Genomic DNA, 18,253 nt, shown 5'->3' on the forward strand with positions numbered 1-18,253 from the left:
GGGCCGTGAATATACTCTGTATATACTCTGTTCCATCCCATAGAATGAACCCACCCAGAGTGAACCCTAATGTGAACCGTGGCTTTGGGTGATAATGATGTGTCAGTGCAGGTTCATCAGTTGTAACAAGTGCGCCCTCTGGCGGATGATGTTGATAGCGGGGAGGCTGCGGGTTGGTGTGTGGGGTAGAGGGTATGTGGGAAATCTCTGTACTTTCTGCTCCATTTTGCCGTGATCCCGCAAGTGCTCAAAAGAAAGAAAAACGAGAAAGAAAGCAGAGCAGCACGCGCGATTAGCGGCCCTCGCCTTCTCACATCTTTATTGCTTCTCTGAGTTGACCAGGCCACTCGTTCTGCTCTTGCACGGGCACCAGCTGGTGGAGGCGGGCGAAGCGACCACGGGAAGGCGGGCGATGCCGTTTGGTGGCCCAGCTCTGGGCTTCGGTGCGGCTCGGACGGGGAGCCTCAGACCCTGCTGGGCTTCTTGGGGTCTTTGTTCTTGGTCGGGATGAAGGCGTACAGCTCCTCGATGAGCAGCTCCATCCGGGCGGTGACCTCGGTCACCGTGTCGATGACCAGCTTCTGCTGGAGCTTCAGCTTGTTGTTCTCCCACAGCGCCTTGCTCTCCTGGAAAATGCGGTGCTCCTCGCGCAGCACGTGCAGCGCCCGGTTCTCCTCCTGCAGGAGCCGGTTCTCCTCGCGGAGGGCCTGCAGGGTCTGGTTCTCCTTCTGCAGCGCCTGCAGCGCCTGGCTCATCTCCCGCAGCAGCTCCAGGGACTGGCCGCCGTCGGGCAGGCCCGGGCCCGCCTTGCCCACCTCCTCCCTGGGCTGCCCCGACAGGTTGCTGAGCATCTCGTGCAGGGTCCGGAGCGTCTTGGAGTCCTCCTGCGGGGCCTGGGGGCCCTTGGGCTCCTCGAAGGGGGAGGAGAGGCCCACGCCCTGGTCCGGCAGCAGCCCGCGGGGCGCCTCATGGGGCGAGGGGACCGGTTTGATCTCGGTCGAGGCCGCCTTCTCGTCCGGCTGGGCCCAGTAGGCCTTTCTCTGCTCCAGCAGCTGCTGCAGGGCCCGGTTCTCCTCCCGGAGGAGCTGCAGGGTGCTGCTCTCCCGGCCGCCGTGCACCTGCAGGTCCGGGTCCTTCTTCGCCGCCTCCAGGGACGAGGCGTTGTCCTTGTGCAGCAGTGGCGAGGAGGCCCGGCCGTCCTCGCGGCCCAGCGCGGCCTGGTGCACCTCCCATAGGACCTGCAGGATCTTGCTTTCCTCGCGGAGCGTGCGGTTTTCCGCGCGCAAGAACTGGATCTCCGCGCGCAGGGACTGGTTCTCCGTGCGCAGGGACTGGTTCTCGGCGCGCAGGGACTGGTTCTCCACGCGCAGGGACTGCTTCTCCGCGCGCAGGGACTTGTTCTCCTCCTGCCGCAGGCACTCCTTGGCCAGCCGCTTGTGGTGCAGCTTGTGGTGGAAGGACGAGGACGGGGAGAAGTAGGGGGACTGCAGGCGACAGTTCTCACTCACCCACCGCCCGTCCTGGAAGACGAACGTCTCGTCGCTGAGCTGCACGCGGGGAGGGTTGTAGTCCAGCTCCAGGTCCGCCTGGGAGGTAGGGCTTTCCATGGGGTCCAGGGGCACGGAGGGGAAGCGGTTCGGCAGGTAGGAGTGCTGGCTGACCGCCCGGCGGCTCAGCCTGGGCAGGGAGGTCCTGCCTGGCCCAGCGCGGGGTGGGGTACAAGTTGTGGAGCCTCAGGAAGAGCTCGGCTGTACCCCTCTGCGGGAGAGAACAGGGAAGCCCAGAGTTAGCGAAGGAGCTGACGCACCCGAGGCTGGCTGACCACATGAGAGGCCGGGAGACCCCACAAGAAACCCAGTCTGGAGGTCTGGACTGGCCACAGAGGGCGCTTTTGCACTTGGTCTCTTGGGTTCCTCGCGAGGAAATGACATCGGTCCTCCTTATTCGCGGTTCTATAAAGTCCCGCGAACACACCATTCGCGACTACTGTACCATTGCTCCAAAGAGACGCACGGCGTTAGGTTCCTGCTAGCCTCTGGTCACATTTTCCTCATCCAATCAATAAATAACTTTGTCTGCTGTTGAAAGACACCTTATTTTAAATGTACTTTTGATTCATTACATTGAACTTGCGGTCAACAGCACTGTGACTCATGCGGGAAGGAAGCTTACCTAGCAAGTGTTTTCTCTGTAAGGCACATCACATCACTGCTTTCTGGTGCTTAAGACGACTAGACAGCACTGCAGCGCTATGCTTGAGGGCCATTTTAGACAGAGAAACACCAACAAAAAGCACAAGAGTGTGAAAACAGTGACACTAAATAAACTGTGAAACGGACACTTTTACAGTCTGAGAGCTGAAACAAGAAGGCACCTCCAACTGGAAATGCATCAGGTAACTCAAATTTTTCATCATTCTGTGCATGTCTATGAATAATCATGAAAGTGAGACAAGTATTGATTTTGGGGCTGCAAACTAATTTTAGTGAAAAAAATTTAGGCAGATTCACAAATATGGAATCCATGAATAATGAGAATCAAGAATATATCATGGGGCTTCCCTGGTGGCGCAGTGGTTGAGAGTCCGCCTGCTGATGCAGGGGATGCAGGTTTGTGCCCCGGTCCGGGAAGATCCCACATGCCGCGGAGCGGCTGGGCCCGTGAGCCATGGCCGCTGAGCCTGCGCGTCCAGAGCCTGTGCTCCGCAACGGGAGAGGCCACAACAGTGAGAGGCCCATGTACCGCAAAAAAAAAAAAAAAAAAAAAAGAATATATCATGGAGGATAAAGGCATTGATATTGGAATCAACCAACTGTTTGAGTTCTCGCCCCATTATTTGATTAGTTACAAGAACATGGACAAATTATGTGAGCTTTAGTTACCACGCTTTCAAATTGGGGTAACTGCACCTACTGCCTTGCCTCATAGAAATATTTTAGGATAAAAGAGGTAATGTGTGAAAGCACTAAGCACGGGTTCTGGCACACTTCTGTCACCCTAGAGGAAGAATAAACACTGTTCTCCAGCCACCGGAGCTGTAGATGTGTACCCACAATTGGCATCACCCAACAGCCACTCACATTGTCCCAAATGGCAGTGCTACTGGTAAGTCCCACAGCCCCTTTAACACCAGCCAACATGGTGCTAAGCTTAAAACAGAGTCCAGCTGATAATTTTGGAAAGGAAGGGCACCATCACAGACATATCACCGAGCAATGGGAGTTCAACGTGTGGCAGTGAAGACATCAAAGGATACCAGGGAATGCATACAGAGGAATTCATGATGGTGGCCATGCACCTCGAAACCACCACATAAAAAGAGGATCGGAGCCACAGAGCTTAAAGCCAGCAAACCACTGCCACACTCCTCAATATAGAAGATAAGCTGAGTGCGTTTTAAATGCACATTTTGGAGCCTTTACTTACAAGACTCATTCACTCATTCACCCATCCATCTGTATTTCTAACCAGCTCCCTCCGGTGATTCTGGCTTCCGGTGGTCAGAACTGCTCTGAGCCAGGTAGAATGCAGTTTGCTCAGGTGAGGGTTACACCAGGGCTGAAGGTCAAGGGGTCAAGACTGGGGTCACACAGATGCTCATCCCGGTTCTGTTGCTGATGGGCAGCGTGGAACTAGAGAGCTCTCACCCTCTCTGAGACCCAGATTTTCACTAGTACGAAAGAGAGTCAGACTCTGTGACCTTAACGGCACCACCTTCCAACACTGAAAGTCAGCAAACTGTACCTGTCAAATGGAAATAATAACACGTGCCCTGCTTAGTTCACAACACCGTTGTGAGGATTAAATGAGATAATGAATGCAAAAGTGTTTTTAAAACTGCCAGGTGCCACAGAATGTAAGAAATGTAAGGTATTGTTACCAAGAAAAGGAGATTTCACTAATGGAGGAATTCTGAGATGAATTCAAAAAGCAGTGAACAAGTGGGATGCATCCTGGAGAAGAGGTAACAATTGCAGCCATGAATTTAAATAAAAATAAGATCATGAGAGCTGCTTCTGAATACACCAAAAGCATTTCATCCAAGTACACTGCAAGGCTCTCCAAATATTAATTTCTCGTTTCTTAGGTTATTTTCAAAATTTTACAGATAGAGAAGATAGAAAACAAGTCAGGTTATTCACATTGTATATATAGGCATATAGAGATACATAATTTGTACAGCGTATAAAGTTGGTTAGAATTCTTTAAGACCCAAAGAGCTAGATAAATAGAAGGCATGATTCTATGCTATTAACTTTCCAATAAGCACGTCATTAACTTTGTAAGGTTGTGCTTAGTCTTCCAGAGAGCAAAGGCGCAGGGACATTCTGCAATCAGAACCTTATTCATTTTAAATAAATCCAGCCTCCATGGTTATCATCCTTCTCAATGGGAGAAGCACAATGGCTCTTGTGACTGAACCTGTGATCAGAATGAACCCCATTGTGAAGAGCCCAGACCGTTCCCTTATACATTTAAGGTGCTTTGATCCCAGACTGGGAAGATTAGCCAAGGTCAATAAGGAGTAAATCTTGAGAGGTCCTCTTCATCCTCCAAGGATGAAGTACTACAGGAATCCGTCTCCGCAGTAATATCCTGCTCTTGAAGATGTTACTATGGAAAATGTAGTTTTAATCCATGATGGGTATACCCATCAAGAGAAAGAAAGGGAAGAAGTTTTGCACTACTGAATTCATTTAATCTTCACAACACTGATTTAATAAGGTGTTATTATTCCCATTTTACAGATGGAGAAACTAAAACTCAGAGAAGTTAAATAACCAGCACCAGTTCACTCAGTAAGTCACAAATCCAGTTCTGGCTCCCTGAACTTACGTATGTGAAGCACACATGTAGGGAATCTCCATGAACTAAGCAAAGGACTTTCACTACTTGGGGACTTTCTATTATGGAAAATTTCAAACATACACAAAAAGAGAGATGATAGTCTAATAAATTTCCATGTACCCAGCTTCGGCAGTTATCAAATCAAGGCCACACCTGCTTCATCTATACCTTCATCCAATTCCAGAACCACTCCCCTGCCGCTGGGTTATTTCAAAGCAAAGTATAGACACTGTTTTGTTTTGGGTTTTTTTTTAGGTTTTTTTTTTTGTTGTTTTTTTGCCGTACGCGGGCCTCTCACCGCTGCAGCCTCTCCCATTGTGGAGCACAGGCTCCGGACGCGCAGACTCAGCGGCCATGGCTCACGGGCCCAGCCACTCCGCGGCTTGCGGGATTTCCCGGACCAGGGCACGAACCCGCGTCCCCTGCATCGGCAGGCGGACTCTCAACCACCGCGCCACCAGGGAAGCCCCACTGTGCTCTTTTACCCATAAATACATCAATGCGTATTTTTTTAACAAAACACAATACCATTATCTTCCCTTTAAAATTTAACAATGATCCCTTAATACCAACAAATACTGATTCAGATTTCCCCAACTCTCTCATTTCTTTTTTTTTTTGCGGTACAAGGGCCTCTCACTGTTGTGGCCTCTCCCGTTGCGGAGCACAGGCTCGGGACGCACAGGCTCAGCGGCCATGGCTCACGGGCCCAGCCGCTCCGCGGCATGTGGGATCTTCCCGGACCTGGGCACGAACCCGCGTCCCCTGCATCGGCAGGCGGACTCTCAACCACTGCGCCACCAGGGAAGCCCTCTCACTTCTTTTTTATGATTGATTTCTATCAGAAAGATAGTCTCCCTGATCCAGGTGAACAACCAAAGAGAAACCTCTGGTGCTTTATACCTGTTCATAGTATCCTTGATGGCCTTTAAATCACCCTACTCAGTCAGCTGCCTTTATTTTATATCCATATCCTGAACTGGGTACCCAAGGGATTTTCAACTATCCCCTCAACATAAAGGCACTAAATAAAAACTTAACATGTGGGTGGCGGATCCCTAGCTATATAGACAATTTGGGTATTTGGGCCCTTGTCCTTACGCATGCCATTGGGTGACCTCGGTTACATCCTCTAACCCTCTGACCTTGGTTTCCACTTCTGTATAATGAAAGGTCAGTAGCATTATCTCTAATATCCTCTTGTCTAACTTCCTCTGGTCGAAGGGATCCATGTTTACAAACTGGCATCACTATGGCCCCAGCAGTCCTCTTTTATCAACCTAGCTGACATCGTGTCCCCTCCCTTAAATGACCAACACCTTCCAAGCAAGTCCTGTGCTGTCTCTGTTCCGTGCCCACGCACCTAATCCAGAAAATACTGATGGACTGATAGGTCTCCTTTACCTCCTTAACCAAGAGACCAAACGCTCCTCTTATGAAAGTCCTTCTATCCTTCCTCTTATCCCCAGACAGGACCCAGAAGGTGGCCAAGTCCAGCACTGCCTCATGGCCTAGTTTCTTAGATAAAACACTTAAATACTGTAAACATTTTAATAGTCATATATTTATTTTAATGGGTATTGGGAAAATATACCTATTTTATCAAACCCACAATCCTATGGATAGGATTTAGATGAAGCTAAAGTAGAGCAGCATCTTTTCTTTTTCTGAAAATGAGACCATCTAAGGGAAAATACTAAATATATACGATTTCAGATATATCAAGAATCGTGCTTAAACTTTGGGAAGGGATTGAGGCAAGACAAATTCTTTCTTTCCCATATTTCCCTGATTCCAATCAGACCTAGCTGGACTTATTAGTCCTCCAAGGAAATCTCTTTCTTGGCCTTGTGAAAACTTCTCACCCTAATCTATTCCCACTCTAAACATTCTTGCACCAAATCACATTTATGTCAATGAATCAACTAACATTAATTTGGCGTCTGTTCTCAGGGAACTTCCAATCAATTTGAAAATCAGTGCATAGCAACCATTATTTCTTGGGGTAAGTGAGGGAGGTGGACGTGCAGCAAGCATTAATTCTGGCACTACAGTATGGGGAACAGGGGACTGGACATCATAACACTGAAAAGGGTCCTGGGTCTGTGCTGTATGAGTGCATAGCCTTTACAAAATCACTTAATTTCTCTGCCTCAGTTTCCATAACTAGAAAATGTGGATGCTAGCATGATTCAGAGCCACCCCCTATGTTCGTGCAGGCTATACAATGCCCAGCTCTAGAGGGTGCCATTCACAACTGGTGTTGCAGTGCACAACCTGTGCAACCATCCACAGCAGTTTTACTAACATCTGCCCTATTTATTTCAGACGCTTTGTTGTAGAGTTCAAAAATAAAAGGAGAATATGTGACATCTTCTTTGTTTATAGAGAGCTACAGACATGCAAGAATGGTTACTGTGAATTCAGAAGAGAAGTTGCTTAGCATTTCCTTTGATTGTATAGAGCAAGGAAAAGGAAGTAACACTGAAAGACTATTATGTGATGATATGCTAACGGATTTCCATAGTCATAAGTAATATCTTACTGAAAAGAGCTACCATGGTTCCACCAAAGATCACATAGCCAGCAAGGGTTTAAAACCAGGATATCTGACTCCAAACTGCAGGCTCATTCTAGCTCTTCATAATGCCCAGATATTTTATTTTGCATGTGTGTTGATATCATTCCTTTGCAGTGATTCTCATACGTCTTGTCCCATCTTGTCCCCAGATGACTAAATTGTAATTATCTGAGCACAGTGACCCGTCCCTTACTTTTTTTGACATCCCTAGTCCTGGAAGTTAGAAGAACACATTTCACACACACTGGAGGTGTGATGAGTCCTTGCCAATGCACTAATCAACCAAAGTGCACTGAAAGGTAAGGAGGAGATATCAGATTGAACTACACAAAACTGTTAACATTATACTATTTTGGGCCCTCAAAAGTGGTGATTTTGTTTACCTTAATATGTTTAGTCTATTTAGGAAAGCCGTATCCACATTTCAATTCACATTTTTAAACTGCAGAGCTGTTACATCATGGGGTTTTCCCCATGTCCATCTACACAGTCCCTAAAGGAAGCCGTCCTCTGCACACAAGCATGCTGGTGGTCCACACTGCCATCTTGAACCTATAATCCAATGAGACTAGAGGTCTTAAATTCCCAGTAGCTTTGGGCTTAAAAGTCCCATCTTTGACTGCTCTTGTGAAAGTCGCGTAACTTCTCTGAATGTCACCTCTAAAATGAACCCCCATGTAGCTTCTCTGCCCTGTTCCTGGTGGTGCTGTGAGACGCTAAGAAAGTGGTCGGTAAGCTGTCATAAAGACCAAACAGGGGCTTCCCGGGCGGCCCAGTGGTTAAGACTCCTCACTTCCAATGCAGGGGGCGTGGGTTCGATCCCTGCTCGGGGAATTAACATCCCACATGCCGCGGAGCCAAAAGATTTTTAAAAAGACCAAACAGATGGCCAGCTCTACTAGTAAAGCTTAAACGTTCCTGACCCAAAACACTCTAGCAAATGCTGAATGTTTTTCTTTACAAAAGGACTTTGCAAAAAGTGAGCATCTGATAAGCAAACCCTCGAGGTAAAACATCCCAGGCCCCCTTAGCCAATGTCTGAAGCCAGCTCCTTCTTGGTGGGTCTCCTCAACCAGTGGTGTCACTGGGTTGGTTTCATGGGCTAAACTAATCTGTCTTTGGTGTCATTGAGCCCCACCAAGAGGTCTGGGCCAAGAAAAAGCGCCTGGAACACCCCCGAAAGTTCTCTTCAGCCTAGGAGGCGGAGTCTACAGCAGCCTGATTCAAGCCCCCAGAGAAGCCTGGCCTGGTCTCCCCATGAAGGAAAGGACGGTCTCTTCCTTGACCTGTGGGAAATGCCCTCACATGTGGATGCAGACCCAGTAGGTGGGAGAGGAAGAGGGGGGCTTCCTCATGAAAGAACAGGATATGAGAAAGGATGCAGGAGGGGAAGACAAATGGCCATGGCGCTCATCACACCTCGCATCTGGCTTTGTTAGGAAGGTGACCAAGAGACGCTGCCCTCAGGGGCAATGTGCTCCCACTTGTGGCCTAAGTAAGATGCATCAGTGCTGAGGATCCAGGAAGGGCCCTGGGCACCAACATCTCCCTCACCGGTGCCTGAATCCCACCTATGGTTGGGAATCCGTCCTTAACATCAGGCCTGGCCTTCTCCCTGGCATCTCCTTTTTTTGTGGGCCTCTCATTGTCACAGCCTCTCCCGTTGCGGAGCACAGGCTCCAGACACGCAGGCTCAGTAGTTGTGGCGCACGGGCCTAGTTGCTCCGCGGCATGTGGGATCTTCCGAGACCAGGGCTCGAACCCGTATCCCCTGCATTAGCAGGCAGACTCTCAACCACTGAGCCACCAGGGAAGCCCTGGCATCTCCTTTTTAAATGCATTTGGTCCTAGAAGGAAAATGCATGAAATCACCAACTATGTGCTTCTGTCAGATCACCAGCCTTGTGCGTGGCAAGTGGAGACCGTGGAGGAGGAAAAGCCAGTGGAAGGGCGGGCAGGGCAAAGGCAAAGGAGAGGTGATAAGACCAAAGTCTCTCTCTGATGCTAAGGGGTGTCTAAGGACCAGGACTCTGAGGGGGACCTTCTGGGCTGGAATTTCTGGGGCTGCTGGCCTCCCATCTAAATAGTTCAGCAACAGGGCTAGACAATGACTAGCCAGTTTAGCTGACATGCACTGAGGTTCTCTCCACTCCTGGAGAAGTACGGCTACCACAGACCAGAAGAGACGTCCAAATGCTCCCAGCAGACGTCAAGCCTGTTGACCAAGATTTTTAAAGCCCTACTTTGCCAGCATTACTGAGGGTTACGGTCAGAGAACATTCAACCATCTGGGGTTACTTTTCAAACATGTGAAGCTGAGAGGCCCAGGACGCTGGAAGGAAAAGCCAGATCTGCCACTAATTTTCAGACCAGGTTGACAAGGCTGAGTGTCTCATTATCATAGTTTTAAATTAACTCCGTTCCGAGCACCATGAGAAAGTCAATGTTGGTTTTAAGAAATGCGAACAGGTAAGAGGATAATTCATGGGTCAGTGTGACTGATTTTGATAGAATCATAAACTAACAGCAAAGAGGATGAAGATGTCGTCTGTCATGTATCTGGTAGTTTTAGCTAATTGTTTAACACACAATCTTCTGAAATCTTCCTCCTAACACTTATTCAAATTGGTAGAGATACAGGCATTGTTGGTGGATTCCATAGCTTCTGAAGAACAAACCCAAACAAAGGGGACTGAGAAAAGGCAACAGCGAGGGATAAGGGGGGCCCTGGAGGGTGCTGTGGGAGCTCATTCTGACCTGGTATAGATCCTTCATTAATGATCTCACAGGAAACAGTGCTTTTATGAAACTCACAGATAGCGCTCACTGGGGACATGGGAATGCTGGCGAGAACTGAATCATTATGCACAAAAGGAACCAGGAGGGCAGACAGCTTGGGCAGGAAGTAACATCGATGGCTGGCGAGTTAATGTGTTGGAGGGAAATAGACCAGAAAACACAAATGTTTAATGTGAGGAAGAAAAACTGGAAATCAATAAGACCTGAAAAGACCTAAGGGTGAAACAAATAGCGAACCATAGGCATGTGCAATGGAAATGAGAAGCGCCAGGCATGACTGGGAGCTGGGAGGCCAGAGGTACTTTCTGGAGACACAGAGCTGCTGCTGCAATCCCCTTCCCAGATGAATGGGCTCAGCCTCCAAACGAAGCAGAATGTGGCAGATACACGCAGGGAGCTCACGGTAGGCGGTGAAGACGGGCGGAGAAGAGGCACCATCTCTTAAGAGCAAGGGAAGAAGCAGGTGGCATGTGCCCAGCTTGCGGCATAGCAGAGGAAGTGGGCACTGACCTGGCTTCAAGCCTTTAACTCCAGCTCTGACATTACTAGTGGGCTTCCTAGGGTTCCCAGTTCCCGTTCCTATACAATCTCTCCCTCGCACTGCACGGCCCAGTGCCGCCACATGATCAAATCAGGGCTCAATCTCCCTTCATCCCCTTGTTTTTTGTTTTGTTTTGTTTTTGTTTGTTTGTTTGGCCACACCATGCAGCATGCGGGATATTAGTTCCCCGACCAGGGATCGAACCTGTGCCCCCGGCAGTGGATGTGCAGAGTCTTAACCACTGGACCGCCAGAGAAGTCCTCATTTGGGGAGGTTCAGTCAGCACACTGGTCCCTCTCACAGCTCTAGTGATGACCCAGTTCAGATCATCTAAACTTATAGATGCCCCCTTCACCCCAAGCGCCAGCCTAGAGTACCCTGCCGGGTGTCTGGAACCTGCCGCAGGACTTGTGCCCCCTTGGCAGGTAAACCCATGAGACACATCTGCCCATGTGCCCAGGCAGCAGGTGTCCTCTAATTTCATGCTCTCCAAGATCCCAGGATGCCCACTGGCGATCAATCCTGTTCCTACACGTCCCTGGACAGAGCTTTCAGATAGTTACCTCTGCATTGGATTCCTCCACTCTACATTTCAGCCCCTCTGGTTGCACCACCATAATCTTCCAAGAGGGCCTTGACTCTGGAGAAGCAAGGCTGCCCCCTTTGTGACACAGCAGTAGGAACAATCCAATCAGGAGGACCCCTCCCAGGAAACCCAGCCTGTCATCCGTTCATTGGCCTCCATTCTGAACCCCCCAGGCCCACCCCTCTTACACTCTCTCTGTCTTTGGTATACAGCAGGCCTTCATTCTCTTGACCCCTCCGCATGACCCTGTACCCCTCAGCCCACATCCTAGGTTCATGGATTCAGTCGTATGCTTTTGACTGCAAGTCTCAGTTCTAATTCTGCCCCCATAAATCCAGAGTAGTTGTACAACAGCAAGCACCAAAAGATCTAATTTTGAGAAGATTGGCTTATTTCCGAGAGTCACAGAAACTTCAAGTGGTAGGGCTGGAAGGTCTTCCCAGATCACCTAACCCACCCCGCTCATTCAAGGGATGAGAAATCCAAGACGCTGAGTGACTAAGTGGCCTCCCCCAGGTACACAGCTGGCTGGCGGCTGACCTAGAACTAGAATCTGAGGCCCTGACTACTCTGCTCCTTCTATGACATCCTGCTAGAGTTTTGACAGAGGAGGGCTATTCTCGCTAAAACTGAGAGGTTGCATCCTTCTGTGATTATCCCTACCTGAGGTAGGACCACACTGATTGGAATTTCTAGGCTTTCAGATCTGGAATCTCTTTTTCTTGTAAAATTTGGCCTCAAGTGCTGTGGAAAAGAGGAAATAAGTAGATTTCTGCTTCCCAGCCCATCCTCTGGACCTCAACTTCTCACCTGAAAAACAGAGGACTTTGTACTACTCACTTATCCCCTCTTGTTAATTATGTACATTATGAAAATCTGAGTCTGAGAGAATGTGAAGATGATATCTGATACGATGCTTTATCAGTCTCTGAACAGAAATTAAGACAGGTATTACAGTTGATGGAAAAGCTTTCTGAAAGTGTGTGGAGCAGAGATACCGATACCTACTACCTTTTCTAAAATTATTTCTATCTCAAGTAAAAAGCCATACCAATGTTAGGTGCCAGGTGTAGGTCCTATGCAGAAGTTGGTCACCAAAACACTCAGAACATTCCACGGGTGACATCACAAAACAATATGATGTTTTTCATGGCTCATGGTCTCTCTCTGAGCATCACAGGTGGGAATGAGGCATCTGATGGTCAGCAAGAGCTCACCCTGGTTGTGTCCACATGGCCGGTCAAGGTCGGTGTGACACACAATAGCCCAAACACGGGCCCCCTGTTTGGTCATCCTGGCTGACATTTACATCCCCACTGCCAGGCTGGGCCGAGACCCCTATCCTCTCTCCAGGGGTGGTATCTTCTACTTGGATTACTCAAGAAGGAAGAAACCCAGACCAAGAGAAAGAATGTAGTCTGAGATGTTTTTTGATACCAATCTATTCTTCAGTTCTCTGACACCAACTGGATGTCCTACACTTCAATTCTGACACACCCCACCTGGAGCTGGCACCAGATTCCACAAGTTAAAGGGCTCAGTCCCACAAAACTGCTCCCACTTCAGATGTCAGTCACAAGTCTTGGGCCACCAGTACTTCTAACTAACCAGCTACGAATCAGAGGCTCGCAGTTTTGCTGATTTGCTAGAAGAGCTCAAAGAACTCAGGAAAACGCTTTACGTACAAATACAGGTTTTGGGTTTTGTTTTTTTTAATGAAACATACAGCTCAGGAACAGTCAAATGGAAAAGATGCTTAAGGCAAGGTATGAGGGGAGAGGGAGGCAGAGCTTCCATACCCAGCAGGGCACACCACCCTCCCTGAATCTTCATGTACTCCCCAACTCGGACGCTCTCCAAACCCTGTCGTCTAGAGGTTTTTATGGAGGTTTCATTATATGGTCATGACTGATTATTTCATTGGCCTTTGGTGATTGAATAATAAAAGATACACCTATCACTCAAGAAATCCCAAGGGTTTTAAGTTACTCTGTGCCAGGAACTGGGAACAAAGACCAAACATATATTTTTATTAGACCACATGTAGAAACTGCTGACACCTGGGCTTCACGAAAGGGACAGCCTAGTCCCCTGGCCTCAATTCTGTAAATCATTTGCCTCGAGAGGCTGTCAGTGGGAGCCCTCCTATGTACCTTAAGTCTCCCATTAGGCGGGGAACTCCAACCCCACACTATTATGCCACATGCAGGGAAAGAAGTGGGGGACCAGGTTAGGGTCGCTGTAACAACCCACCAGAAGCTCCCGCACCCAGGTTACATGCAAGCCTCGCTTTAAGAAAATCCAATGTACAAAAAAATCAAGGACATACATATGTACAAACCGAGAAAGTAATTAATCACATTATCAAAGCATTTCTCATTTTCCATGGGAACTTCTCCTAGGGTTTCTTTTTTAATTTTTATTTTATTTCTTAATTGTGGTTACAAACACATAACATTAAATTTTCCATCTTAGGGACTTCCCTGGTGGTGCAGTGGTTAAGAATCCGCCTGCCAATGCAGGGGACACGGGTTCGAACCCTGGTCCAGGAAGATCCCACATGCCACGGAGCAACTAAGCCCACATGCCACAACTACTGAGCCCACATGCCACAACTACTGAAGCCCACGTGCCTAGAGCCCATGCTCTGCAACAAGAGAAGCCACCGCGATGAGAAACCTGTGCACCACAATGAAGAGTAGCCCCTGCTCGCCGCAACTAGAGAAAGCCCGCACGCATCAACGAGACCCAACGCAGTCAAAAATAAGTAAATAAATAAATAAATTTATTTTAAAAAAATTTTTTTTCCATCTTAAACATTTTTGAGTATACAGTCCAGGAGTGTCAAGTACATCCACATTGCTGTGCAATGGATCTCTAGAACTTTTTCATCTTGCAAAACTGAAACTCTATGACCATTAAACACTACCTCCTCTCCCACCTACCCCCCAGCCCTGGGAAATCACCTTTCCACTTGCTATTTCTATGATTTTGACCTCTTTAGATACCTCATATGAGTGGGATCATATAGTATTTGTCCTTTTGTGACTGGCTTAATTTAGCATCATGTCCTCAAAAAACCTCCATTTGGGGGCATGTGACAGGATCTCCTTTTTTTAAGCTGCATAATATTTCTTTGTGTTTATATACCACACATTTTATTTCTTTATCCATTCATTCATTGATGAACATTGGGTTGCTTCCACCTCTTGACTATTGTGAATAATGCTTCAGTGAACATGAGTGTGCAAAGATCTCTTTGAGATCCTGCTTTTAATTCTTTTGGATATATACACAGAAGTAGGATTGCTGGATCATATGTTTTATGTTTAATTTTTTGAGGAACCTCTATACTGTTTTCCACACCAGCTGTACCATCATTTCCACCAACAGTGCCCAAGGGTTCCCATTTTTCCACATCCTCATTGACACTTGTTTTCTCTTTCTCCAAGTGTTTCTGTAAGTGATTAACTCCCACACTGCCTGAAAACACAATTTGGTTTTTCCTTAAACACACACCTCATGGAAGCACCTGCACATGAACCTCTGAGGCTGAGCTGGGAAGACTAAACAGAGAGGGAAGTGGCTGTATTCATTTCCTAGGGCTGCGCAAAGGACCATGAACTGAATGGCTTAAAACAACAGAAACGCATTGTCTCCCAGTTCTGGAGGCTGGAGGTCCAAAATCAAGGTATTGGCAAGACCAGGCTCCCTCGGAAACCGTAGGGGAGAACCTTCCTCGCCTCTCCGAGCGTCTGAAGGCTGCTGGCAGTCCTTGGCCTGCCTTGATCGCACTGCAGTGCTTCAGTCTGTGCCTATGGCATCAGACGGCACTCTCCCCATCTGTATCTGTTCTCGTCTTAAGAGGGCACCAATCATATGGGACTAAGGCCCACCCTACTGTGGCATAACCTCATCTTAACCAATTACATCTGCAATGACCCTCTTTCCAAATAAGATTACATTCAGAGGTACTGGGGGTTCTGCCTTCAACATATCATTTTGGGGGGACACAATTCAACCCATAACATAACCTAATATTAACCGAACATATAATAAACACCAGCTCTGTGCTAGATACTTCATGTTATCTTCACTTAATCAGAGTCACTGGCAAATATGCAGATCCTACCACCCTTGGGATACAGCCCACCCTTGGGGTCCCTAAGCCCATCACCCTGGCCCACCTCCAGCAAGTTCAGTTGATTCCCTTTCTTCCCACCTCTAGTGCCAAGGAGCACAAGCTCTGCCCTGTAAGCCTCCCCACGAACAAAGGACCCTGCTAGTAAGCCTGATGTGTCTTATTACTATTACATATATTATATATCATTCATATTTATTATCATTTCCATTCTATTATTTTGCTTGCTGTTAGACCCCCTTCCTTCTCCATAGTTTTGACCATCTGTCCCCTAGTTCGCTCCGGGGTGAGAAAATCCTTACCCCAATCCTGCCCTGAGGCCATATCTGGAGAAAGAAACAGACCACCCATTTAAGTTACTCAGTGGTTTGCTAGTATGACCCCAAAGTCAGACCCGTGATATCAGGGGAGCTCATGGTACAGTTCACTCCTAGAAAGGAAGTCCTGCTACTAGATGATCACGGAGACTCCCTGGGTCCAGACCATGGTGCAAATCACCAAAGACAGCTGCTGATAGATTTGGATATAGGGTAAGCGAGAAAGGACCTAGGGCACTACTTCCCTCCTTCCTCACCTCTGCCATAGTCCTTTGCCTTTTCTCTGCAGAGGCCTGGCTCCAGGGCAAGGGGCAGCCACCAGATCTGTGGCTGACAGTGACGGCCCTCACAGCACGCAGGTGACTCATTATCCACGCTATCTGGTCAAAGCCCCCCCCCACCTCATCCTAGTAGGGGGAGTGCTGAGGGAAGGAAACAAAGCAAATAGGCACACGGACTGGCCTGCCACATTGGCATGAAAAGAACTTCTTTTACTGAACCCAAAGGAAAGGCACCGATAAGAATAAATGAGGCTGCAGATAGCAAGGTCATGGACACTGGCCACAGAAGACCTGTGTGCAAATCTGCAGGTCCAGAAATAGTTATTTACTATGTGTCTTAGTCAGCTCTGTCTGCTATAACATCCACAGACTGGTGGGCCTAACAACTGACTTTTATTTCTCGTAGTTCTAAAGGCTGGGAAGTTCAAAATCAAGGTGCTGGCAGATTTGGTTCCTCATGAGGCCCGTTTCCAGGTTTGCAGATGGCCACCTTCTCACTGCGTCGTTACACGAGAGAGAGAGAGAGAGACACAGAGACAGAGCGAGAGAGAGACAGAGACAGAGACAGAGACAGAGACAGAGTGTGTGTGTGTGTGTGTGTGTGTGTGTGTTCTAGTCTCTCTTTCTTTTTTATAAGGACACTAATCCCATCCTTAAGACTTCATCCAAACGTAATTACCTTCCAAAGGCCAAACCTCCAGATACCATCACACTGTGGATTAGGGCTGCACAATATGAATTTTGGAGGGACACAAACATTCAGTCCATCACTATGTGACCTGGGCAAGTTACCCCAGCTCTCAGACGCTCAGTTTACTCATCTCCAAAATAAGGAAATGACATCTAATTTGAGATCACATATGTAAAGAAGCCGACAGTAAGCTCTCAATAATCATTGTTTTGGTGCCTTCGGACGTGCTCCCTTTGACTTAAAGTCTCAAGCAGCTGACACACAACTGGTGCTGCTGTTAAAACGGCTTCATACTACGGCCTGGCTGAGGGCTTGTTTGCTTGCTTGTTTGTTTGATTTGCCTTTTTTTTTTTTTTTTTGTGGTACGTGGGCCTCTCACTGTTGTGGCCCCTCCCGTTGTGGAGCACAGGCTCTGGACGCGCAGGCTCAGCGGCCATGGCTCACAGGCCCAGCCGCTCCGCGGCACGTGGGATCTTCCCGGACCGGGGCACAAACCCGTGTCCCCTGCATCGGCAGGCGGACTCTCAACCACTGCGCCACCAGGGAAGCCCTGCCTTTTGTTTTTAAGAGAAGAGCATTTTGAACTGAGAATCCTGGTACCGGCTCCTGCAGTTGCCCATTAGTTGGGTCTCTTCCTCCTCAGCAGGACACACACATCTGTAACCCAGTACTGAAAAACTTCCTTGAGATTGTGCCCCAAATGTTATTGCTCAGATTAACACCGTCATCAATCACCCACGTTCCATGAGCGCCCACACTTGGTGGGTACTGCACAGAGCGCAGAGGTAGACATGCCTCGTGGCTTTCTAATCTAAACAGACAGGTAGAACAGAGACAAAGGAAAGGGCAAGCACGCATCCAAGACTCTCCCCGCTTTCCATGTCTGCAGCTTCTCTGGTGATGAATCACACGGGGAAATTCAACAAGAGTAGGGTCCATTAGAGAGCATGGGCCCCTTGCCCTTCCCCAGAGAGCCACAGAAACTGCAGCTCTTGGTCCAGGAGTCAGAGGTGGGTATGGGGCATAGGTTCTGACTTTTCTCTCCTTGTCATTTGTGGAGAAGGGGATGGGGAGTTGCGTGGGTGTAGTAAATTATCATGATGGCTGTCCTCTCCAAATCGCATGACATGTTTGGGAAGGTTTGTTATTTTTGCTACATAGAGCAGAGGGCAGCTCTACACTGGAGCCAGAGGAGCAGCCGGAGCCCAGCCAGGCTTTGGGCCAAGCTGCTCTTGGGACAGGCTAGGAGCTCTCACCTTCTGAGGAAGCAGGAGGCAATGGCCAGGAAGAGCAAGAGAGCAGCAGATGAGTCTGTCAGGCAAAAAATACAGATCAACTGTTGGAAAAAGTCTGGGCGGGAAGGAAGTAGAAAAATACAATGTCTGCTCTCAGAGGTGGCTGGCTGAGGTGAACAGCTGTTGTGGAATCACTCACATTTGTGGGAATACTGAAGGAACCAACAGAAGGG

General features: G+C 48.3%; 1 protein-coding gene across 1 annotated transcript; it reads right to left on the reverse strand.

The window, feature by feature from the left end:
- Nucleotides 1-464: 464 nt before the first annotated feature.
- Nucleotides 465-11,386, reverse strand: CBY2 (chibby family member 2). Its single transcript, XM_030882119.2, is given in 4 exon segments — nucleotides 465-1,289; nucleotides 1,365-1,691; nucleotides 1,693-1,758; nucleotides 11,333-11,386. Coding segments are annotated over 4 exon segments (1,272 nt in total).
- Nucleotides 11,387-18,253: the final 6,867 nt, after the last annotated feature.

Source organism: Globicephala melas, chromosome 18 (assembly GCF_963455315.2).
Source record: "Globicephala melas chromosome 18, mGloMel1.2, whole genome shotgun sequence".
In the NCBI taxonomy this organism is placed as follows: Eukaryota; Metazoa; Chordata; class Mammalia; order Artiodactyla; family Delphinidae; genus Globicephala; species Globicephala melas.